This window comes from Phyllobates terribilis, unplaced genomic scaffold (genome assembly GCF_046119375.1).
Source record: "Phyllobates terribilis strain yellow unplaced genomic scaffold, ASM4611937v1 Scaffold_5__5_contigs__length_657084704, whole genome shotgun sequence".
NCBI lineage: Eukaryota > Metazoa > Chordata > Amphibia > Anura > Dendrobatidae > Phyllobates > Phyllobates terribilis.
Window position 1 is genome coordinate 575211996 of NW_027362765.1, and position 25263 is coordinate 575237258.

General features: G+C 41.0%; 1 protein-coding gene across 2 annotated transcripts in view; it reads left to right on the plus strand.

Moving 5' to 3' along the window:
- OGDHL (oxoglutarate dehydrogenase L) overlaps positions 1-25263 on the plus strand; it is a 117887-nt gene that overhangs the window by 43227 nt on the left and 49397 nt on the right. Inside the window, exons 3-12 of one of the 2 annotated variants that reach the window (XM_073685962.1) lie at positions 10800-10991; positions 12259-12361; positions 17454-17569; positions 17717-17871; positions 18416-18562; positions 19101-19191; positions 19317-19496; positions 19678-19806; positions 19885-20064; positions 20200-20352. In XM_073685962.1, coding sequence (XP_073542063.1) covers positions 10800-10991; positions 12259-12361; positions 17454-17569; positions 17717-17871; positions 18416-18562; positions 19101-19191; positions 19317-19496; positions 19678-19806; positions 19885-20064; positions 20200-20352 — 1446 coding nt within the window. Of the gene's footprint in view, positions 1-10799; positions 10992-12079; positions 12180-12258; positions 12362-17453; positions 17570-17716; positions 17872-18415; positions 18563-19100; positions 19192-19316; positions 19497-19677; positions 19807-19884; positions 20065-20199; positions 20353-25263 lie in introns of both variants that reach the window. The other variant, XM_073685963.1, reaches the window with a different exon arrangement.

The following is a 25263-nucleotide window of genomic DNA, read 5'->3' on the forward strand; positions in this document are numbered from 1 at the left end:
GTTAGTATAATAACATTTCCCACATGTCTATTTTACATCAGCACATTTTTTTTTGTTAAGGAGGGTTAAGAGTTAAAAGTTGACCAGCGATTTCTAATTTTTCCCAAAAAGATTACAAAACCATTTTTTAGGGACCACATCACGTTTGAAGTGACTTTGAGGGGTCTATAAGACAGAAAATACCCAAATGTGACACCATTCTAAAACTGCACCCCACAAGGTGCTCAAAGAAGTTTATTAACCCTTTCAGGTGCTTCAGAGAAATGAATGGAATATGGAAGGAAAAAAAAAATAAACATTTAACTTTTTTTTTCCACACAAATTTTACTTTACATCCAATTTTTTTTACTTTCACAAGGGTAAACGGAGAAAATGGACCCCAAAATTTGTTGTGCAATTTCTCCTGATCACTCTGATTCCCAATATGTGGGAGAAAATCACGGTTTGGGCGCACGGCAGGGCTCGAAAGGAATATGCGCAATTTGACTTTTTGAATATAAAATTTGCTGGCATAATTAGCGGACGCCATGTTGCTTTTGGAGAGCTGCTGATGTGCAGTGGAAACCTCCCACAAGTGATACCATTCTGGAAACTAAACCCCTTAGCGAACGTGTATAGATGTGTAGTGAGCACCTTGAACCCCCAGGTGCTTCACAGAAGTTTATAATGTTGAGCAATGAAAATAAAAAAAATTACATTTTTCCAACACACATTTTTTTTAGCGCCATATTTTGCATTTTCACAAGGGTAACAGCAGAAATTGTACATTGTTGTGCAATTTCTCCTAAGTACACTGATACCCCATATGTGGAGGAAAACTACTGTTTGGGGGCACGGCAGTGAAGGAGCGCCATTTTACTTTTTGAATGCAAAATTTGCTGGAATAATTAGCGGATGCCATGTTGCATTTGGAGAGCCCCTGATTTGCCTAAACAGTGGAAACCACAGATAAGTGACACCATTTTGGAAACTAGACCCCCCCTAAATAAATTCAGTGAGACGTGTAGTTTGTAAAATGCGGTCACTTATGAGGGGGTTCGGCTGATCTGGCACCTCAGAGGCTCTACCAATGTGACATGGCACCCTCAAACCAGTCCAGCAAAATCTGAACTCCAATATGGCGCTTCTTCCCTTCTGAGCTTTGCACTGTGCCTCAAAAGTAGTTTTGACCACATAATGGGGTATCTGCGCACTCAGGAGAAATTGCACAACAAATTTTGGGGTCCATTTTCTCCTGTTACCCTTGTGAAAATGCAAAATTTGGGGCTAAAAAATATTCTTGCTGGAAAAAAGGGATTTTTTTATTTTTTTCATTTTCACGGCACAACGTTATAAACTTCTGTGAAGCACCTGGAGGTTCAAGGTGCTCACCACAGATCTAGATAAGTTCCCTGAGGGATCATATTGAAGCTACTGGGGTGTAACAGCATTTTATACCATTGGGCAGTGAAGAAAAAATAATTACACTTTTACCACCAAAATTTTGTTTTAGCCCCAGATTTTACGTTTTCACAATGGGAAATGGGTAAAAATAGCACCAAAATCTGACCCACAATTTCTGCTGAATTTAGAAATACCCCATATGTACAGCGAGACTTGGGTGGGACGGAGCACTTTTTGCCTCTTGGAGCACAGATTTTCCTAGAATAGCTTGCGGACTCCATATATAGAGCCCCTACGTGCTAGAAGAACAGAATCCCCCATCAAGTGACCCCATTTTGGAACTTATGCCCCTTTTGGGAATTTATCTACAGGTGACTATTTTGACTCCATGAGTGTTTTCCAGAAACAAGCAGCAGCGAATGTTGCTAAGTGAAAATTGCAAAATGTCGTTGTAGTGACCAGTACGTTATGCCCAACTCGTGCTTCTGGAGACCTGTAAATTAGGAGGGCTCTCATCGCTACAGGAATGACAAACATGTGGATGCTAACTGCGGTTTAGGCACACTGTGGAGCTCAGAAGAGAGAGGGACATTTAGATTTGGGAGCGCAGAATTCACTGGATTTCTTTTGGAAGGCGAGGACCCAATTAGTTTTTTCAGAGCCTATGTGCTAACAGTAACATGGAAGCCCCCTATATTTCTGTTAACAGATGGCGAACCTGAGTGGGGTCTTGCTTTTTTTGTGAATGGGGTTGAAGTTTTTATTAGGAACATTTTACATAACAATTGGGATCACATTTATCTGGCGCTCTACGCTGAGAGCTTATATCGGGGTTTCCATCTAAATCTCCGAATGATAGGATTCAGATGAAACCCCCTAGGGATCCATTCACTATAAGGAGGCAGCAGAGTTACTCTGAACTCCGTCTGACCTCTGTTCAGCGTCGTCCTTCTTTTCAGAAGTACACAAAATTGTGGCCGACGGCACGCCTAATAAAAATGCGGACACTGCCGGATCATAGGCCAGATGGCATCCACAGTCTGCCATCTGCCTCATTATAGGGAATATTTCGCCGGGGTTTCCGTCTGAATCACATTTTTCAGAGATTTACACGGAAACCCTGGTATAAACACTCAGTGCAGAGCGCAGGATAAATGTGCGCTGAGCCTTACTGCGATCTTTGGGAGGCAGAATGAACAAATCAACAGAAGGTGAAGAATTAGTTTTATGTATTATTTAGTTTCTTGTGCAGTATAAGTGATTAGACTACTTTATTCTTTGGGTCGGTGTGATTACAGCAATACCAGATTTATATCGGGTTTTTATGATTGGCCAGCATAACACACTAAAAAACACTTTTTATTGTAAAAACAAGTTTTTGCATCGCCATATTATATAGTTATAATTTTTCCATATTTCTGCCGACAGAGTCATGTGAGGGCTTGTTTTATGTGGGACGAGTTGACATTTTTATTGGTACCATTTTTGGGCACATTACATTTTTTGATTGCTTTCTATACCTTTTTTTGGGAGGCAGAATGAACAAAAACCAGCAATTAATTAATTGTTTTCTGAGGATCCTTTTTACGCCTTCCTGCGTGTGGTAAAATTGATTAGGCAGCTTTATTCTTCGGGTCAGTGCGATTACAGCGACACCACATTTATGTAGTTTTTTTTTATGTTTTTTTGGCACTTTTACACAATAAAACCTATTTTATAGAAAAAATAATTATTATTGCATCACTTTATTCTGAGAGCTGTAACTTTTTTATTTTTCAGCCGACGGAGCTGTATGGGGACTTGGTTTTTGCGGGACAAGATGACGTTTTCAGCGATACCATTTTTATTTATATTCGTCTTTTTGATCGCGTATGATTCCACTTTTTGTTCGGCAGTATGAAAAAGCATAGTTTTTTGCCTTTTTTTTTTCTTTACGGTGTTCACTGAAGTGGTTAACTAGTGGGACCGTTTTATAGGCCTGGATGTTCCGTATGTGGCGATACCAAATGTGTACTGTTTTTTTTTTTTTTTTACACAGATAAATGTATTTTTTAGATTAATATTTTTTTTTTGTTCTTTATTTTGTGATTTATTTTTAATATTTCTATGATTTTTGTTAACTTTCGTTTTACTTTATTACATTGTCCCACTATCTCTCACATAGAGCTGACACCCACACTCGATCTCAGCAGCGCCTATATATATGGCATTTTTCAGGAACACAGCTCCCGTGACACCATATATATACGGTGCATGTCTGGAAGGGGTTAAAGGGCTATTCTCAGCTCAGAGCTCTGCAGTCTCCTTACAGTGCCCTTACTTCCAGGTTACTGGCAGGACAGGCTCTCCTCCTTGAGTGACCCATTCAGCTATCATTGATTTGCTTTGAGCCTAGACTGCTATCCCTCTGTTTACACTTAAAGATAACAGGGCATTTTAACAAGCACACAGCTTCAGACAGTGAGCGCTGTGATTAGGAGACCTGCTCTCAAAGCTATGGGATGATTCTATATAACTGCATCTCTGCAGAAGATGAGGAAGGTGAGCAGCTGACTGCTGTATAGAAATCAGTGGGCTGAAGAGAGCTGACTGGTATGCTAAGAGTTAACTCCCCTCCTGGAAATTAACTACTGTGCTCTTGCCTGGGTCTGGAGCCAAATGCTCCATGGAAATGAGTTGTACACTATAAAAGCAGTCATTGCAAGAGAATGACATCAGATAGACAAAGTAAATAAATTGCAAACTTGCTTATTTTCATGCTGCCTAACTAATTAAAGTGATTTAAGAACTTGAGAATACCCCTTTAACTCTCCAGTTTAATATCTGTTTAAATGCTTTACTACAGGACTGGCAACAATGTAGATCCCCTAGGTGTTATGGGGACATCATTAGCTTGTCCAGTTACCTGTGTAATAGAAGGAGGGTTAACCGCATCACCGTTAATAATTAGTGTCCAATATATTTGTGACAAATCCACATTGATCTCCTAAGTAGGTTCTTTTGACTTGACAAAGTGTCTCTTTTCCATCAGATTATCAACAAATGTATTGATATCAAATATAGTATTGTACAGATGACACTTTTGAGCAGAAACAAATGATAGACCACAAGATAATAAAGGAATATGTTCCGCTGTCAAGATTTTGTCTGATTTACACTGTTCTACATATTTTCAAAAGTTGTCAGGTTCAGTTATGAAATCAACCATTTCTTAATGATTTTCACCTCCTCAATTCAAATCTGACAATGAAATTGCTTAGTTGGCTCTTGTTTCTATGATATCAAAGAGTTTTCTTTTTACTGCTACATATAATTAATGCATAAAAGTTACAGCACTTTGAAACATTTATTATTTTTGCAAATATAAAGATGCAGAATATTTTGTGAAGCCAATTTTCTGATATTTAGAGGAAACTTGGCAACAATTGAAATAGCTAAAACATGTCTGAACATGTAATGATATATTAACCTGTTATGTTTCACCTGCTGCCTGTGATATCAACTATTTTCATTTGTGTTTTCGGCCGCCTCTCTGTATTTTGATAGTGAATTCTTTCTTGGATTACGAGCATGGGCAGAGACACACTAGTAATACAACTAACGCTTGCTTTTTGGATCTTGACATTCACTTGACATGTTCAGTCTGGTCTAGTACAGAAAATGACAGCAATTTTGCATGGAAAATCTGGTTACTCTGTACATGTTAAAGGGAATCTGTCGCCACATTTGACCTATGTAAACTATTAATAAGGGCATACAGGTTATAGACTGCTGAAGAGTCCTACCTGTATGTCTCCTATCAGATGCCTTGTTGTTAGTGTTGAGCGAGTATGTTCTGTTCCGAGTATGCTCGGGCCGAGCTCCGAGTATTTACAGCTGCTCGGTGATATGCTTGAATCGTTCCCGTGTGCATGATTTGCAACTGTTTGACAGTTTTAATACATGTGAGGAATGTCTATTTCTTACACATTCCTTACATGTAATAAAGCTGTCAAACCGTTGCAAATCATGCACACGGGAGGGATTCAAACACATCACCGAGCAGATGTAACTACTCTGAGCTCGGCCCGAGCATACTCGGCGAAAGGGTTAGCAAAACATACTCGCTCAACACTACTTGCTGTGGATAAATCATCCTTTATCACTTTATATAAGTGACCTCTTCCGGGCTCTGGGGAGGATGCTGCCTGGAAGATAACCCTGCCTCTAGATCTTATGTTACATGAAGGGGGAGTTACCAGTGTGATGTGTAATGGCTGCTCTCCTGATCTCACTGCAGAGCTGTATGTGATTTATGCCTGACACATCTGCAGGTTCCTCTCAGCTTCCATCTCAAAGGCCGACAGGGTTGCAATAATTGTTACAATACAGCAAAGCTTAAGGCTGTGTGCCCACGTAGCATTTTTCAAGCGTATATGCTGCGGAATTTCCGCAGCGTAAACGCTTGAAAAACGCATGTATATCCGCACCCCATGGTCCCCAATGGGATTCCGCAAGTTCTATTGTAGCACCCTGAGGATTCGGCTGCTACAGGGGTATTGCACCTCAACCCAGAGGTGTGATATTCCACTCCCGGGTAAGGATGGAGTGTGGACCTGAGCTCGGTAAGCTGCATGCACTACACACATCCCATTTCCGAGGGGCAGGCCGACGGTACTCCCACTTAGAAATGTGCAGGTACGACCGAGTCTGTTCCTGGCTGGAGTGGGAGGGGGGTGGTACATCCCAAGTAGTGTAGGGGCAGATAGGGGGAGCAGCCTGGGTAAAGATAGGAGCTCATTGGGTGCTGGTCACCTGAGCTCACACATAGAGGGAGTATATAAGGTGGGCACCATCAAAGATCAGGGTCAGTCTGTCAGAGTCAGTAAGAAGCAGAGGTCCAGATAAGCCTGCAGAGAGAGAGTGGAGCAGAGAAGGAAAGACCCAGAGAGGGAAAAAGAAAGGACTCTGAGAACCCAAATTCAATCCCCGGGTGAAGAGTCGGCAATAGGGTACCGGATCCCAAACTGGTGGGGGCAAAAGCACACCCTAGCCAGAGACCGGAGGCCGTGGGCAGGATCTGCCACGGCCACCCACCACATCCACCCCGAAGGCAAACCACGTGGAGGGTCAGGGAACCCAAGGCCAAGGGTCTCCCAACAGAAGGCCCGAGGGAGCTGGACCTAGGTGGATCACTAGTGGGGACGGCCAGAGGAAAGGACAGAAGGAGAGCTCAGGGTCACGCTCCGGACTTGTTTGGGGGTTTGCTGAATCCAGGACCTGGTGGACGCAGCACGGCTCGGGTGGTCACTTGAAGCTGGAGTGACCGGAACATCAGCAGTGAGTAAATACCTTAAACTGCACAACCCGACTCTGTCTTCACTTAACATCTATGCTGCACCACCACAACCCCCATCCTCTGCACCTGACCCCCTGAGGCTATACCCCACCCGTTGGGGGTTATACTACCAAAAGCTGCACCAACACCATCAGCCTCAGCGGACCCTGCTGCAGCGGCGGCCATAGTGACCGCAATACAACGGGTGGCGTAGTCGACATTAAGAACTTTATAACATCTGTAGGACTGCCACATACTCTGAGCTTGACACCCTGGGCACGGACCGGGTCACAGCCACTCGGAAGACTACAACTCCCATCTGATCCGGCTCCGGATATTCCCCTAAAGAATATGGCCCAGGGGGCGCGTCACTATGCACATGCTGCGGATTTTTCCGCAGCGTTTATGCCGCGTTCAAAAATCCGCAGCATGTCATTTAATTTTGCGTTTCCGCAAGCGGAATTGCCTTTGTCCAATGCATAAAAAACGCAAGGCAATTCCGCATGTGGAAAACGCGTGATAAACGCGCAAAAAATGCGCGATAAACGCGTGCGGAATTCCGCATGCGTTTTTCCGGGAGAGGACTTGCATTTATGCAGCAGAAATTTTCTGCTTCATAAATGCAACGTGGGCACATAGCCTTAGAGCTGCAAAAGATGCCTTTGCAAGAAGACAAATTTTATTTCTCCTGTTCTGTGTTAGTAACTTAGTTACTTGTCTCACACTGGTAACTCTCCATTCATGTAAAATAAGGCAGCATCCTCCCCATAGCCTGGAAGAGGTCATTTATATAAAGTGATAAAAAATGATTTATCCACAACAAGGCATCTGATAGGAGACATACAGGTAGGACTCCTTTCAGCTGTCATTCAAGGTATGGGAAGGACCCAGCGTACGACGATGGGAAAAGGGGGGAAGCCCAACAACTAGGGAGTGTGGAGATCCCTAGGCAGATCTTACAACACCCTGACTCCCCTACCGTCCCTAAATAGGTTTCTCACCTATCGCTGAGCAGGACACCTAATCCCTGGCTGACCCTAGAACTAGGCCCTAGGTAGGGTGGGGGGAGGGGTGAGCACTAGTCAGCCCCCACTGCAACTAAAGACAAACAAGGAAAATAGACAAGGGGAAACACTTAGCTTTGAGAAGACACCAGAGAGATCACGACTACAATCCACCAAGGAACTCCAAGAAGAAACTAGCCGACTGCTTGAACTCCAGGCCTGAACGGAGGAATATACTTCTATCACTGGCGACTTCCTGGAGATAGTGAGTGTTTTTAACTCCTTACTGGCCTAGGGCGTGTTAGTACGCCTTAGGCCATCACGGGCTCCGGCGCTGAGCCCACACTGAACAGGGCACATGTCAGCTGATTCTTACAGCTGACATGTGCCCGCAACAGCCGCGGGTGGAATCGCGATCCACCCACAGCTATTAACCAGTTAAATGCTGCTGTCAATCTCTGACAGCGGCATTTAACATTGGCGCAACAGAAGCGCGGCATTAGCCCCGTCCATCGATGACCCCGTCACGTGATCGCGGGTCACCGATGCGTGGACATGACAACCCGGGGTCTGCAGCAGATCCCTGTGGTTGTCATGTCTCGCTTGCTATGAGCGCCACCTAGTGGTTGACGCTCATAGCACATGAGCATTTCTGCTACATAGAGGTGATCTGCTCATGGCCTCTGTGTAACAGAGCCCATCAGATAACTGCAGGTTCTAATCTCCTATGGAGACTATTGAAGCAAGCAGAAAGTGGAAAAAAATGTTTTTAAAAATATGAAAAAAATATAAAAGTTGAAATCACTCCCCTTTCACCCCATTCAAAATAAAATAATAAAAAAAAAAACACATACACATATTGGGTATCGTCACGTTCAGAATTGCCCGATCTATCAATATAAAAAAAGAATTAATCCAATCGGTAAACGACGTAACGAGAAAAAAATTTTAAACTCCAGAATTACGTTTTTTTGGTCATTGAAATAAAATGCCAATTGCAGGTGATCAAAACATCACATCTGCCCCGAAATAGTATCAATAAAAACGTCAGCTCGGCACGCAAAAAATAAGCCCTCACTTGGCCCCAGATCCCAAAAAATGGAGACGCTACAGGTCTCGGAAAATGGCGCCATTTTTTTTATTCATTTTTTTTTTATAGCAAAACTTGGATTCTTTTTTCAATACTTAAATAAAAAAGAACCTATACATGTTTGGTGTCTACGAACTCGTAATCACCTGGAGAATAATAATGGCAGGTCAGTTTTAGCATTCAGTGAACGTGGTAAAAAAAAAGCAACAACCGTGGAAATGCATTTTTTTTGCAATTTCACCGCACTTGGAATGTTTTTCCCGTTTTCCCGTACACGATATGGCAAAACCAGTGATGGCGTTTAAAAGTACAACTTGTCCCGCAAAAAATAAGCCCTCACATGGCCATATTGACTGAAAAATAAAAAGGCTATGGCTCTGGGAAGTAGGGGAGCAAAAAATGAAACCGCAAAAATGGAACATGTGCCAGTCATTAAGGGGTTAAAGATCAAGCAAGGGTGTGTTAATTAGCAGCAGAAGGTGGAGATCACTGCTGGGTCCTAGTGAGAAAAGGATAATGAAAAGATCAAGAAGGTGTCTGCAAAGCCAAACGCAGCAACCTTCTACAGCCGGATCCAGAACGACTGTCTGTCAAACCTGATACACCCGTGACATCAGCAGTTTATAACCTGTATGCCCATATTAATAGTTTACATAGGTCAAAGGTGGTGACAGATTCCCTTTTACGGACGTTCTCGTTAGGAGAATGTTCTCAGCCAAATGCAACTGTTACACAGAATTGAAATATTGTAATCAAAGTGAGACCATTTATAGGAGGATTTTTGGACGTCATAATTCTGGATGGATGGTAACTCAAACCAAAAATGTAGTTTCGCAAGAAGCACGCCTTCAATTATTACAGAAAACAAATAATAATAGACCTTTAAAATGCTCACTTTTTTTTTGTTTGTTCTTTCTTTACACAGTATAGGAAAAGAAAGTGAGGATTTTAAAGGCCTATTATTTTTAATATTTGTTTTGTCGCAGATTCCCTTTAAACCCAGGAGTTAAGTATGTGACACGAAAAGCTCTGACTTTTTCTCAACTTCTGTTGCCCAAACACAAGTATCTGCGACTTAGTTGTGTTACCAAGGAAGTTCTGAATGTGGACGCGTCAGTGTATTGGGGGTATCCCAGTATTTTAACTTCAACGCTAGAAAATCTGTCCCTACGATAATTATAAAATGCGATGTGTAATATAGCTAGCTTATTGTACACTTTGTCTACTACAATATGTAGGTTGCACATCATGCACGTTAAAAACTGGTATTAGGAGGCATCTGTCACATAAGTAAAGCCGACCAGGACGATGGCTTTGGCAACTACTTGGAATATGATCAGATCCCATTTATCCGAATATATAGTAATGGTAACTCCAAAAAGTGAATCCCCCCCCCTCCACACCATTGATTGGCAGCTTCCTGTGTACACTGTACATTGTCAGCAAGCTGCCAACCGGTGGTGAGGGCGTGGTTACATTTAGTCCTGCCGTGATAATCTTCTAGTGATAAAACACTAATTATATTGAAGCTACAGCAACCTGCTATGGAGTGACTAGTGACACGGCCGGCCTGTAGGCGTGTTCGACTAGAGGGTGCGGCCTCGCTCCATACAGGTGTATGGAGAGCGAGGCCACGCCCACTGGCCGGGTGTATGTATAACTCATACGTACCCTCCGTTACCGGGTCTGAAACCAGTGAATCCCTGCAGCACACAGTGCGTGTGCTTGGGGGATTCGTAAGTCTGCAGTCACACAGAGTGACTGCAGACTTATCAATTTGGACCGGACGACTCCTTTAATTTATTCCTTCAATAATTTTCCTAATGGTCATCTTGTCTTTCTACTAGCCTATTTTATAAGCCATTGAAATGCCTTCATGAATATACAGTATGTGCGGCTATTAAATATTCTTTAATCCGCATTCAGTTAGTAAACTAGGTTTCCAAATAACATTAAATAAGTCTCAGTAAGATTGCTGCTTTTGTCTTTATTTTTTTCTGAACAGTCATGGGATTCTTTTTTCCGCAATGCTGATGCTGGTGCCTCGCCAGGTGAAGCCCATCAGATAGCAAAAGCAGCAGATATGCAAAATAAAGCATTGTTGATTCGCAGCCAAGGTCTTGCTATGGCTCCGGCCAAAGCGGAGAAGCTGGTGGAGGACCATCTGGCCGTGCAATCATTAATCAGAGCATACCAGGTAAGCTCCTTGGAACAAAATGACATCCCTGGAAAATGACTTTTTTGTTAGGTTACATGATTTTACCCAGAGTTTCAAATTCTAGTAGTTCACCAGGTAAATACACATAAGATTAGTATATTTGTTGCCTTAAAGTGACCGCTCTACCTAACCAGGTGCCCTCTGTTTGCCTCCTGCTTGTTTTTATCCTCATTACTTTTTTAGGTCAGGGATTCTCAACTCATTACTTTTAACCTTTTATATCGGTAGGTGCTCAGTGTTTCTTATACATAGTTCCGGATCTCCACAGTAATGTGTGTGTTCAGATTCAAGTTCAGCTTCTCCATGTTGCAATGCAACTGTGCACCCGCTGAGCCATCTTGCAACTGTCTCGAAAGTTCCACTTATAGGTGGTCTTACCCTGAAAGTCAATGTTTGACCCTTTGCTAATAGTCCTAGTGATATAGCAAAGTTTTCAAAGTCAGGTGGCCATCTACAAACCACTGTTTTGAGCTACTTTTCCCTCATCCATGCAGAGCAGGTTCCTTAGTTTTGACAGTGTAGGACCGTCCCAATTAGGGTCACCTTGTCGCTGGTGGGATGGCTTGTATACTTTTTTTGATCAAAAATAGTTCACTAAGTACCATATATTTCATATGCAACTTTGCTTTACATTTATATATAATGATGGTAGGGTATGTGATATATTTTTTGTCTTTTGTAGGTTTGTATCCTTAGTCATGTTGCAGGGCTCACTAATGGGTCATACATTGACATACAAGATGGTTACTTCCCATTGAAGGCACCTCTGAGATGTAGATAATTTTCTTTCCTTACAAAAAAATAATTTGCATGTTATTCACATGGAGCATTGCCAATACGACTGTGGTTTCCTTAAGGAGATGCAGTTTTCCTTTCCAAACCTATATAAACAGAAATGACTTGAGTTTCAGATATCTGTAGCAATGTTCTTTACATTTCTGGAAGGAACATTTAATAAATAATTTTATGTAGTCCAATGTAATTCGGACTTTTAGCGGCCCAGTGATGGGTGTAATGGCACAGTAGAAGGCAGAGGTTTCAGCCAGCAGTCTTGTCCTTACTTGCAGATCAGAGGACACCATGCTGCAAGTTTGGATCCATTAGGAATTAATCAAGTCTTTTTTGGTGATTCTGTGGATGAAGACTCAGTGGGGCACACAGACATTGGTAAGCAGCTTACTAGGCCACTTGATGACCCTATTTTGTGATTTTTGTTTTCTTTGGCTTACCTCTTCAAATTGGACAGATCCGTGGACATCATGTGGCTCAACTGGACCCTCTTGGAATTTTGGATGCCGACTTGGACTCTTTTGTTCCCTCTGATCTTATCACTACACTTGATAAACTTGGTGAGAGTCCAGGACTGTAAATTGTCTAGAAGGTAGCAAAGTGAGCGCTGTTGGTGGTTTTGTGCCTTCTCTGTGACTTTGCTGTGTTTTGGCTTTATGTGCTTCTAATCCATAGTTGTATAGCTGATCACACACTTATGCAATGTATTTGATTTTGCTTTGTTTAGTGATTACAGCAATATTTTTTCCTTTGCTTATAGATGTAGCCATAAGTGTTAACATTTTTTATGTTTGTAAAATATCAAATTTTATACCTAAAAATAATATGCATTGAAAAAAAAAGTTATGTCCTAATTTATTTGAAATAAATAATGGCTACAGCTATAGGTAATAAAGCCTATGTTTTATGTTCACCATGTTCTGTCAGTCGAGTGTGCTGTAGGAACTGATTATTTTGGCTTAAATGTGTAGTATTATTTCCAGAAAAACACTATATTTTGTGCGTGTTTTTAGTAGTGTTTTTGATTGCAATTTTTTTCTTCATGCCTAATGTTAGCTTGTATTGAAACATACCTTGTTTTGTAGCGTTTTTCCCCCTCTTCTGAGTCGGTGGGCAAGTATGCTCTAGATATGAAATGAATTTTTTTTTTTTATGCATTTTCAAAATGTAAAATAAAAAGCCACAAAATAACTCAAAAGAAAAAACAACAACCCGTGGAACAACAAGTTTTGCACACAAATGAACGTCTCTTTGGTTTTATGCCATTTTTGCCACTTTTGAAAAAGTGAATGGGACTTTGTTGAATAGTGGAGCCACCCACTGCCTGAGAGATCTTGTATAATTTACACCAGTGCCTGATGTAAATTAAAGTGCAGAGTGGCCTAGCGGAGTGTACCCCACATGATGTTGATCAAATATAAACAGTCATCAATACACAGGGGAGAAAAGATCACTCCGTCTCTCCTTACTCATCTCTGCAGCTACGATATAGAGAAACATCAGAGCTGAGTTAAGTATCATTACAAACAGTTCCAGATCTCTTACAATCCGCACAGCTCTCAGCCTCCCTCCACTGAGTTGAGATCTGGAAGTGTTTTCAATAATGTATAACTCTGCTCTGCTGTATGTCTACACAGTAACTACAGAGATCAGTGAGGACAGGGGGGCGTTTTCTTTTCTCCTCTGCATGACACTTCCTGTTTATTATTGGTCAACCTCATGCAGGAGAAGAAGTACATGCCCCCAGAGACAAATTTCTAGCAAAGCCTGATTGAACTATAACAAATTATAACCTAAACTTTACAATGTAATATATCCGCAAACGAGAGGAGAAATTTAAAAAATAAATAATAATGTAAGTTTTACGCAGCTGATATTTCATAATGTAGCACAAACTTGGAAAAGGAGAGTCAGCCCAAATGTACTCTTTAAGGCCGCCTCCCTCTGCCAGACAAACTCTGTTCTACACTAATTAGGGGCAAAGACTGTAACTGTCTGTAGTTGGGTTGGGTCTCCAGCTTGTCTATTATCCTTGAAGGGTCATACATTAACTTTAGGGAAAGTTCTAAAAAGCCAGATTTCCCCCAAATCTAGTGCAGTTTAGAAAAACTTAAAGGAGTTGGTCACTTTATCTTCATTTCAGTTAATGTGTTGTGATTTTGTGGCACTAATTGCTCTCTTCCTTTACTTGTTAGTACAGCCTTCCTTGTTGATTGCACAACTTTCATGTGCATCTCCATTGGAAAAGTGGCTTTCCCATGTGCAGTGTTTCTCAATTGGAGGAGACTGATGGGCAGGTCTGGTCACATGCTCCCCCATCAATTGACATTTTGAGAACAGGAGCCCTGTGTAGTCTGTGAGTAGCACTGCATGAACAAGCGGGTGATGCTACAAATTAGTAATGGGCACAAAATCGTGTTCTCAACACATTTGCTAACTGCCACTGCAACTATTCTCCATGAGGCTGCTGGAAAAGCTGAGCGCTGCGCTAGGCTGCCCCGTAGGGAGTGAGTGGAGTAGCGATTGAGCAGGCACCTGCAGCTTTATTCTAACGGGGGTAAAAGTTCCCTGCTCTGCTGATTACTGCGGGTCTCAGTGGTCGGACCTACACGATCAAGAAGTTATTGTCTATAATATGGATAACTTGCTTTCACCGGAGAACCATTTTAATGGGAACCTGTCAAACTTTAACCCCCAGAACATATATACGACTTTGTAGCCCTTTAAATGATGAGCCAGTCGATCCCTTTATGACCCCAAAGTGCTGCTTTAGCAGGAATAAAACACATTTTGAAGTTGTCTTGAAGTGCATGGGGGTGTGATGATGCACATACAGCTCCTTATCCTCCACTTTATTCCTGAACTAGCAGCCTGGCTAATTGACCGATCAAGGGAGGGTGCTTGTTAAGGACTGTGAAGCTGTAAGTGCATCGTCCCCAACCTAATGCACATCCAGACGACTACAAAACACAATTTATCCCAGCACTTTGGGGTCATAAAGGGATCAACTGGTTTATCTTTTAAATGGCTATGCAATCTTAATAATTTTAGGAGGGGGGAGCAGTGAGGGAACCTGTCAGTTGATAGCTGCTGCCAGTGGAAAGGGCAACATGTTTCAGACAATGGCTGCACGATTCCAGTCATACATGTGAAATGCTGCCGTGTTTCAGAGCAGAACATAGTTTATCAGCTGCCGGGGACCGAGCTGTACAGGAGACTATTCGGACAGGCAGGTCGCCAGGCTTCTCCCCGCCCGCTGCCTGGATTGATGGGTTGACAGGTCTCTGCCTATCACAGAAGAGCAGCGGGCGTAGAGAAGCTGCTGAGGACCTGTCTGTCCGAATAGTCTCCCGGACGGCTCGGTCCCCAGTGACTTATAAACTGTTTTTCTTGGAAACACTGCAATGTTTCAGCGCTAAACCTATATAGCTGAATTCGTGCAGCCAGTGTCTGATACATGCTGCTTGTGGATTAGGCGGCATGTATCAGCTGTCAGGTTCACGTTAACGGTTTTGACAGGTTCCCTTTAAGAATGCTGTGTGTCTATGTATATGTGTATAGTAAACTGCTGGATTTCTTCTTTATGCGTCTGAACTTTTTTGCATATTTATTAGGGATTGCATGCATATTCCGCTCTCCTGTGATTCATTATTTAGCAGCCTGGTCAACATGCTGACATTGGAGAGCTTGTCAGTATAACCTTTCCATTCACATCTGTGCACAAATGATCATCCGGCTGCTTCTGAGAGCAGAGCAATGCATGCATTAACATTTCTTACACATGAGTGAGATGCAGAGCTGTACCTGGAGTACCATTGGATGAGGATGCACATCCAGCTGAAAACAGCACGGACCCCCTTCTGCTCCGGCCTGGTTGTTACAGATGGTCCTAAAGGGACCTGTCACTTTGTCAGAACTGGCTCTTCTTTATTCCCACTGCTCTCCTAAATATTGTGTCCTTTTTTATTTTTTTTAAATCAATGTTTCTAGAGACGTGGACCTTTCTGTTTAGTACTAATTCTTATGGTCTTTACAAGGGGGCTTTGGTCACAGGTTTGGTATTATTATCCCGTGAGATGTAAAGGCCCAGATCTCTAGAACCGTATGGCGGATTAAAAAAAAAAATACTCAGCAGCAGAGTGGATAAGATGGCAAAAACTGTCCTCTATTGACCTGGTGACAGGCCCACTTTTAAGTTATGGCCGCAAGCAATAACATTTGGGACCTGAACTGTATTTACTTTCTCTGAAATGCCGAGATCATTTCTTGCCTAATATATTTACACTGTGGTATCTGGTGGGTTTAGCGGTCACCAAGAAGCGGGTTGTACTTTCTGAGGTTTTATTTCTTTTTTTTTCAGGATTAGTTATTCAGAATGTCTCCAAAAGCTTTTGTGTTTCCATCGCCCTCCTTGTATTATTTCTCAGGGCTATGAACTTTCTCGCTCTCCAAAGTCTGTGTGAGTGATTGATGGCTGTGTTTCGGAGTGTAAGGTATTGCATCTGTCATAAAGAGGTGGATGATCTGTAGCGGCTGACTGGTATTGTGCATAATAAACCTCTGGATTAATGAACTCCAGCTGCTTACAACGCTTCAACAAGCTTTGTTGTTTTTCATTTTACTCACTTCATCCTTTTTTTTTTCCTTTTTAAGGAGCTGATTTATGACTTTACTCCTTTTTTTCGTAGATTGTTGTGTCGTACAGATCTAGAACATGACCTTTTTCGTGCAATTGAAATAAATGTCAATTATAGCTTTTCCTTTGTTTCCGACATTTTTATTTTGTGCCCTAGAAGATGTTTTTGAACAGGTGCTAACATTTTGTTGAAAAACCCCTGGATTTTTTGTATAGTTCTTTGTATCTAGAAACGTCTAGATTTGGTTACAGTTTTTGTGATGTGGAATACCGGCCACGTCATCTTTTCTTATTATCTTTTACATTAACTACAGAAGCTGTAAGCGAAGTGGTCCTGGTATTGATCGTTTTGTGCCGGGTTTTAAGAGGACAGTAACTCATAGTGTATTTAAACTGTCAGCTTAAGTTAGTTTCCATTAAGCAGTGACCTTATGCTTTTTTTTTTAATATCCATGCCAGTAATTTATAAATCTAGAAAGCCAGCCTGAACTTCTAGAATTCCTCCGTGCCCTTCATCCTCTCTGTATCACTTTATGTTGCAATACACATTAGTATTCTAAGCAGGAGCTGTACGGGGTTAGGCATTTTTCTTCAGCATCTTCTACACCGACATCAATGTGCTAAGTCTGTGCAGTCAGATGGAGAACATCTACGGAGACAGATGTTTTAGTTTTCTCCCAATCCTCCAGAAATTTACCTTGAAATTAAACATTTTGACAGATAATGGTCAGCAAAAAAAATCCCCTACTGGGATGTCTTGCGTGATTTGTTTTTGTGTATTTTTTCCTACTTCCGTTTCAGCGTCCTTTTCATATCTTTTGCTTTATTATATGTATAACCACCTTTAACAAGCATGTCTATGATGAGCATGTTTCCTCTTCTATTAGGATCAATAACCCAGATTTGCATGGCTTAAATTAGATCTTTTTAGATATCTTTTTTTCCAATTGATGCTATTTTTGTTTCTTTTACATCCTTACGTTTTGTCTTTATTTTTTTTTTTTAAAAAATCGTAGGTTTTTATGGCTTACACGAGGGTGACCTAGATAAGGTTTTCCGCCTTCCAACCACCACTTACATTGGAGGGAATGAAACGTCCCTGTCCTTGAGAGAAATCATTAGAAGACTGGAGGTATGTTATTTTGTGTGCAATTTCCACATTAATCGTGTTACATTAGTTTAATGAGTGGTTACTTCTGTATGAGCTTGTGTACATTTCTAAATGACTTGTTAACCAACTTGTTGTGACTTCCTTGCTTTGCTTGGGATTGTCTTTCAGCATTCATACTGCCAGCACATCGGGTTGGAGTTTATGTTTATCAATGATGTAGAACAGTGCCAGTGGATCAGGCAAAAGTTTGAGACCCCCGGCATCATGAAATTTACAAATGATGAAAAGAGAACACTTCTAGCAAGACTAGTGCGTTCCACAAGGTATTAGTTGCATATTTTGTCTACCCATACTGCCCATATTTTGTCTACCCATACTGCCCATATTTTGTCTACCCATACTGCCCATATTTTGTCTACCCATACTGCCCATATTTTGTCTACCCATACTGCCCATACTTTGTCTACCCATACTTATTATTGAGTGTACAATAAAGCAAAGATTCCTTTCTTTTGGCCTTTAGAAGAACTGGATTTCGTGTCCTTATAGGTTATCCTGGTAGAAATCGGTTGGCTGAATAAGTTGTGGGTTTGTAACTGATGTATTGCGTATACAGTGTATTCTTTACTCTCAGTGCCGTAGGACTGGGAGGACAACACCCAGGTGGACAAGTTGAAGGCTCCAAAGAGGGGTAGAAAGCGTACCATAAAGTGGCCCAAGCTTGTAATGTGGATAATATCGGACATGTCTTGTGGAGCCAATGTGGTGATGTTTAGGAGTTTCTTCCTTTATTTCCCAGGAGTTTCTCTGTGCATTGCCGTTCTTAATATGTAGACTATTCAGTCTGCTACGTCCTCTTTTCTTTAGGTTTGAGGACTTTCTAGCTCGTAAGTGGTCATCAGAGAAGAGGTTTGGCTTAGAAGGCTGTGAAGTGATGATCCCAGCATTGAAAGCCATCATTGACAAGTCCAGTGAGATGGGACTGGAGTACGTCATCCTGGGAATGCCACATAGGTATTCAAATTACTATCCTAGAGCATATTATTGAAGATTTACCATGGAGGGTATTGCTCAGATTATAATTATTATTGTTTTGCTAGAAAATTGTTAAGGGGGTTGCCCAGTTTAGGGAAAATACACTTTTATACACACTGTTGAGGAATTCTCAGGTAAAATGGGCAGTCCTTAGTTTTGGATCCTCCTCTCTGGCCAAGAGTGTAGAGAGATTACATAGGGCATCTTTCTTTCTGGAAAGATGTTAAGTTTTCGTCGCTTCGTGAACATGATTTGCCACTGTTTGACAGCTTTAATACATGTGAGGAATGCTAGAAAACAGGCATTCCTCACATGTATTAAAGCTGTCAAACAGTCGCAAATCATGTTCACGAAGCGACAAAAACTTAACGCCCGAGCACGCTGAAGATAATAGGTGCTCACCCGAGCATGCTCGTAAATCTCGAGCAACGAGCATGCTCGATCATCACTAGAGCATACGTTTATTCTTAACTTTCTTCTATATTTCTAAGGATGCTGTGAATGTTTTCTTTCACAGAGGCAGACTAAATGTCTTGGCAAACGTAATCCGGAAAGATTTAGAACAGATCTTTTGCCAGTTTGACCCCAAGCTGGAAGCTTCGGATGAGGTAATTGGCGTTTTTGTTTTTTTTTTCAATTATTGAATGATAGATGTTTGTTTTTATCTGTGTATTTGTAATGATATATCATAAATTTTGTAACATTTATGAAATTAGAAATGTTCTTTTCCCAGGGGTCTGGGGATGTTAAGTATCATTTGGGTATGTACCATGAGCGCATTAACCGAGCCACGAACAAGAAAATTACCTTATCTTTGGTTGCAAATCCTTCTCATCTGGAGGCAGTAGATCCTGTTGTACAGGGGAAGACCAAAGCAGAGCAGTTCTACAGGGGTGACAACGAAGGTAAAAAGGTGAGTTCTCAGGTATAGAACCCAACCAAAGTGTATATATGTGTGTATGCATATAATATAATGCACAGCATAAAGGAGTATACCCCCCTCTGAAAAGTGTGTGTGTGTGTGTGTATAAAATCTATATACACACAATATGATCTACATTTATATCCAATAGTGTTTCTTACTTTTTCTGTAGGTAATGTCCATTCTTGTTCACGGGGATGCAGCATTTGCAGGGCAGGGCGTCGTGTATGAAACCTTCCATCTTAGTGATCTTCCTTCTTACACCACCAATGGAACCATTCATGTAGTGGTGAATAACCAGGTAACTTATCCGTTATTGAATATCCACACTGTATATGACATGTAAGGATGCAGATTATATCTGATTACACGTTTATAGATCGGATTCACCACTGACCCTCGCATGGCTCGTTCTTCTCCATACCCTACTGACGTGGCTCGTGTTGTTAACGCTCCCATATTCCATGTGAATGCGGATGATCCTGAAGCTGTAATGTATGTGTGCAGTGTGGCAGCCGAGTGGAGGAACACTTTTAATAAAGATGTAGTGGTGGATTTGGTAAGTTTTCTTGCTGACATCTTTATAATAAGTAATCCCTATTCCGAACACCTTACACTGGATTTACCAGCAGTGGGCCACATTCTTCTTACTTTATCCTTATAGCTGACCCTCTTTATGAATATTTCTCTTCAGGTGTGCTACCGTCGTAGTGGACACAATGAAATGGACGAGCCCATGTTCACTCAACCTCTCATGTACAAGCAGATCCACAAGCAGGTTCCAGTTTTGAAGAAATATGCTGACAAGTTGATTTCTGAGGGCATCGTTTCTCTTCAGGAGTTTGAGGTGCAGGACGCTAATCTAAAAGCAAATGCCCAACTATAATCAATTGATATCAATATTCATGGGCCCCCCAGGCTCAATCCACCCCTTGCTCTTTCCCGTTTAAAGCTGAAGGCAGCTATTATAGTGCAAGACTTTGCAGTGTAATCATTTTCATAAATCACTCCATTAGAGAATATTACTGTTAAAAGACCACCTGAAATCTGCAGTGGCTGCACTAACCTGGGCATTATTAGCTGACTATGAAGCTAAGTGCAACAAGCAGGACGCTGCCCAGTGTGGTGCAGCCCACAACACAGAATTGTTGCGGTCCGTGCTGCGACTTAACAGCAAAAAACACTATGAGTATTTTATAAAAACGGTTATACTCCGTGTCCTGCTCTATAAATGTTTTATTTTGAACATGTAGGTACGCTTTAATTCTGTGTGCATGTTTATGTAGTGTGGTGTGAGTGTATTAATATACTCGCCTACACCCGATCTCTCGGAGATCCAGCGCTGTTCTGCTCCTCTTCTTAGTGACGTAAACGCTCTGCAGACTCTCTGGGTCATGCTGCGCTCTGCATGACCCGGAAGTGGCTTTCACAATGTAAGTCTATGGAGTGTTAGAAACAGACTCTGAAGACTTACATTGTAAAGAGACTTCCAGTCTCAGTGTGATCTGGCTAGTCTGAAGTGCAGTGACGTCGTTGAGAAGAAGAGCGGGATGGTGCTGGTTATCGGGAAAGCAGCGGTAGGTGAGTATATTAATACACTCACACTACACTACATACACATACACAGAGAATTAATGAAAAAAAATATTCCTGGGACTGCTTCCTTTAAAATGAAACCCAGTTCTTTAAATATTTTTTTCATGCTTATGAAGTAGTAGTAACCATACAAAATATAAATAAATAAATATATATATATATATATATATACTCAGCTTGTTACAGAATGTAAAGGAAAACAAGCATTTCCTCGACATAATTATCTAGTCCCTTAGTCAATCTTTAGTAACCTTGAATAAAAGACCAAATTAATATTTTTTATTTATTTTTTGTTAATTTTGGAAATGAGTGTCAGACAAGAATTTGTGTGTGTGATGGTTGATGGTACATTTAGTTACGTCAGCTGTCAATGAAGTCATACACAGGAGACATATTTATAGGCTTCTCTATAAATGTTGTGAGCGTGGCCTTCAGCTATGGTATTTAAAGCCGTAATCATTCTTATGGTTCAAAGGTTATTCAGTCTGGTGATATACAAGACTCGCTTAGCATATTATTACCAGAGCCCAGGGTGGAGCAGTAAGAGGCACGTGAGATTGTAATGGTGTACACCTGTACGTGCCTTTTGCTTTGCAATTTCACTATTTTATTTTAAAGGCTTTCTTATCAACTTTAATGGAATGTCTCAATCTGGTATACATGGGGTTAATGAACTACACCCATATACCGGATGCTATAAAACCACAATCTTTCCCCTACAATGACTAGTTATGACTAAAAACCTGGCATTTCCGAGCTTTGAAATGAGTAATAACTCCCATGTCTTGTAGACCTTTTGCCTAACCTTTTTATATTGTATACACTGATAAAGATGGTTTTTATCAATTTTGGAATAAACGTTGATTTTTATCTACTCATGTGCTGGATCCCCTATTACCTCGAAATCAATACATACCTATTAGTAGTACAGAAAGAGATAAGCTTTAGCCTGTGTTTCATGTTCAGAATCGGTAAAGAAAGGAGGGATAACAGGGCACTACTAAATATACCAAGATCAGCCAAGCACATGCTTAGAAAAGTGCAACCATCATGGAAAAGAAGTATTCAAATGCTTTGAGATCACAATAATGATTTTTTTTGTTACAAATAGCATGAAGGAAACCCGAAAAAAACACAAATATATAAAAACATTTAAAAAGCCAATGGGCTACGAATGAGGTGTGTGGAACTACCACCTATCCTCATCTGCCTAATAAGTATCAGTTAGCAGGATGCCCAACAAAAAAAATCATTAATATAGAAGCTTACAAAACCTTATACAATTAACAATCAAGGAATTAAACACAACATGAAGTATCAAAATAGCCAAAAATAATAAGATGGAACAATAAAATATCTCATCTATAAATGATGTTGAATAAAGAAATATAAATGTCATGAAATATCATAAACCATCAAAATGCCCAAAATAAATGACAAGATGAGACAGAAAATGTATCTAAACTGTGAATAAACTTAGATAGATATGAAAAAGAATGCACATGAACAGCCAAGAACACTGGTTAGTATAAGTGATCATATTAGCGACCAACAAAGTAGACTAATAGGTAAGTGTGAAGAAGATAAATAAATGAATAAGGAGGGAACCTGTGGGATGAGGCGAAAAAAATAAGATGAGGAAAAGACCCCACGCGTATCACCACCACTCTGTGGCTTCCTCAGGGGTAAAAGTGAATCATAGTATCTAGTTATGCCCTATATATACAGATGCAAATAATGAGAGAAAAATTGTGGTCTAGTTTATGATATTTCATGACACTTATAATTCTTTATCAACAATATTTATAGTTGAGATATTGTCTTGTACTATCTTTATTATTTTGGGGTCTTTTGATATTTTATGTTTCCTTGATTATTTGTATTAGGTTTTGAAAGCGTCTATATTTATGAATTCTCTGTATGATATCCTGTGACATTCTCTCATGTGCAGTAATAGCTGCATGTCTATAATTTAGATAAAGAGAAATTCCATCTTAGTGAGGGCATATTGGTAGGATAAGCCATCATTTCATGATTGCTAGGAGCCTTGCGTCAAGGAACCCAACAACCCTTAGAATAAGGAACCACAGTGCAGCATTACCACTGCGTCCTGATCACAGTTTTTCCCAGCACAGCCAGGTTGCCCCACCCAATAGAGCCGCTGTGCAGTGGGTGATTCCCAGTTACCCCCCCTTGTGCAGATGAAAAAAAATTCTTAAAGGGGTTGTCCACCTTTTGGGGGCATTTTGTTTTTCTTACTAACCTCCTTCTACAGCCAGCAATTGGCAGTGTATATACAGAAGCTATAGGAGGCTAGCAATGAATTTTTTTTTAGTGAAACCCAATAGCAAAAATTATTTTTGGCCCCAATTGCATGCATGTAAGTAAGAAAAAAAATGTCCACAAAGATAAACCACTCCTTTTAAAGGTATGCACAGCTGAAGCCCCTTTTCCTGAAAGAGCGCTGGGGATTTCAGAGGTCAAACACCAAGTGATTATTAACTGATGTCATACTAGTGATATGCTATCAGTCACTGAGATGGCTATATCAATTACATTTTGGTCAGGTTCCTAGAGAAGAAAGGTGCCTTCACAATCTTTAAACTATCTGAGCATAGGAGCAGGTGTGATGACCACCTGGCCATTTTCTAATTCACTACTTCCCATACTTTATACTATGGTAGAACCTCTAAATAATTGTTTGTCCTCAAAAGAGAGATGCTTATTGATATGTGATGCAAACTCTATGCTCTAGAGTTTGATTCTATGTACGGCAAAGCAGTCTATGATTGTTAATCATTCCTGTGCTTTGCTAGAGATTTTTGTAGCTTCATGGCAGTCTCCTGAGGGAATGTCAGTCTGCTGGATGAAGCAGTGTTGAATGTGCTGCTGGTGAAGGAACAGACAAAATGTGAGCTGTAGCTGAGAGCGACACGTTCCAGGGTCTCTCTCTGAATGGAGACTTCATGGGTCCGCTAGGAAACCTGAGGATTCTGTTTGTGGGAGCTGCAAAGAAACGTGTAGAAGCTGCAACCTGTTCAGTGTGAACTGTGCCCAGAGTTGAATACTTTTGTTTGGTGCTGGAGCTCAGCCTGGAGGTGATACTGCAACTGGTGGGATCAGGCCTTCTGTGTATGAAGTCTGCTCCGGGAGAATGGACTCTAATCTGGTTGGGTGAGCCCACACTAAGATATATGATCATGATTAAATGCACAGGCCGTGTTCAGAGAGCTGCAAGTATCAGTGGTTGCTATGGACAATAGCTGTTTTGTGTGACCGCTATGGGGCTAGCACAGCCATGTATGAGTAGCCAGGATCTGGTCTGGTCTGTTTAGTTAGCGCCTGGACAAGACAAGGTTTTATGTTTTTGAGTTTGTTTTGGTACTGTGTAACCTGTGGAAAGCAATAAAAACTGCACATGTTTGAACCAAAAGTGGATGGCCTGTGTGAACGCTACCTAAGACCTAATGTCTACCAGAGAGAGTGAACCCCTACTATGTGTATGTATGTATATATAATATATTTTTACCATTCTGAGAATTTTGTGCCATTCCTACTGTGACAACTCTTGGTCCTTGCTGTGTAATGTGGGACTCCTTGTTAGTTAATTTTACATTGTTCATGGAGCAGCCATTTTTCAGTGAAGTGCTCTGAGTTATTGGTGGAAGCCCCTCCACTACGAACGCCTCCGGCATCATCCATGTCCTTTCCTGTAGACCTCATTTGAGAACTACTTGGTGGTGGAGCTTAGGAGAAAGGAGAACCACCGAATGTCCAGTCCAATATACAAGAGACATAAACCAAAATATATATAAAAAGACCTGTATTGGACAATGGTCAAAGTGGTGCTACAAACACATGAGAACCCACCATATAAAAAATGTAATTGCAACCTAATAAAAAGAACATGACACAATAGATGTAACAGTTGCAATGGACAAAATATATTACATTACAAACCCACAAAAAATACGAAATGAGATAGATGGAATAAACAAGTATGTCAGCACCAAAGAAAATAGTATATACTTCAGCACAATAGTCTGTAGAACTATATTAGGGGTGAAGTATATACTGCCGCACAATGATCTATGGGACTATATAAGAAAAGAGATTGCTGCTGCTGAAATAAATAAGTACCAGGTGCCAACTTATTTATGTA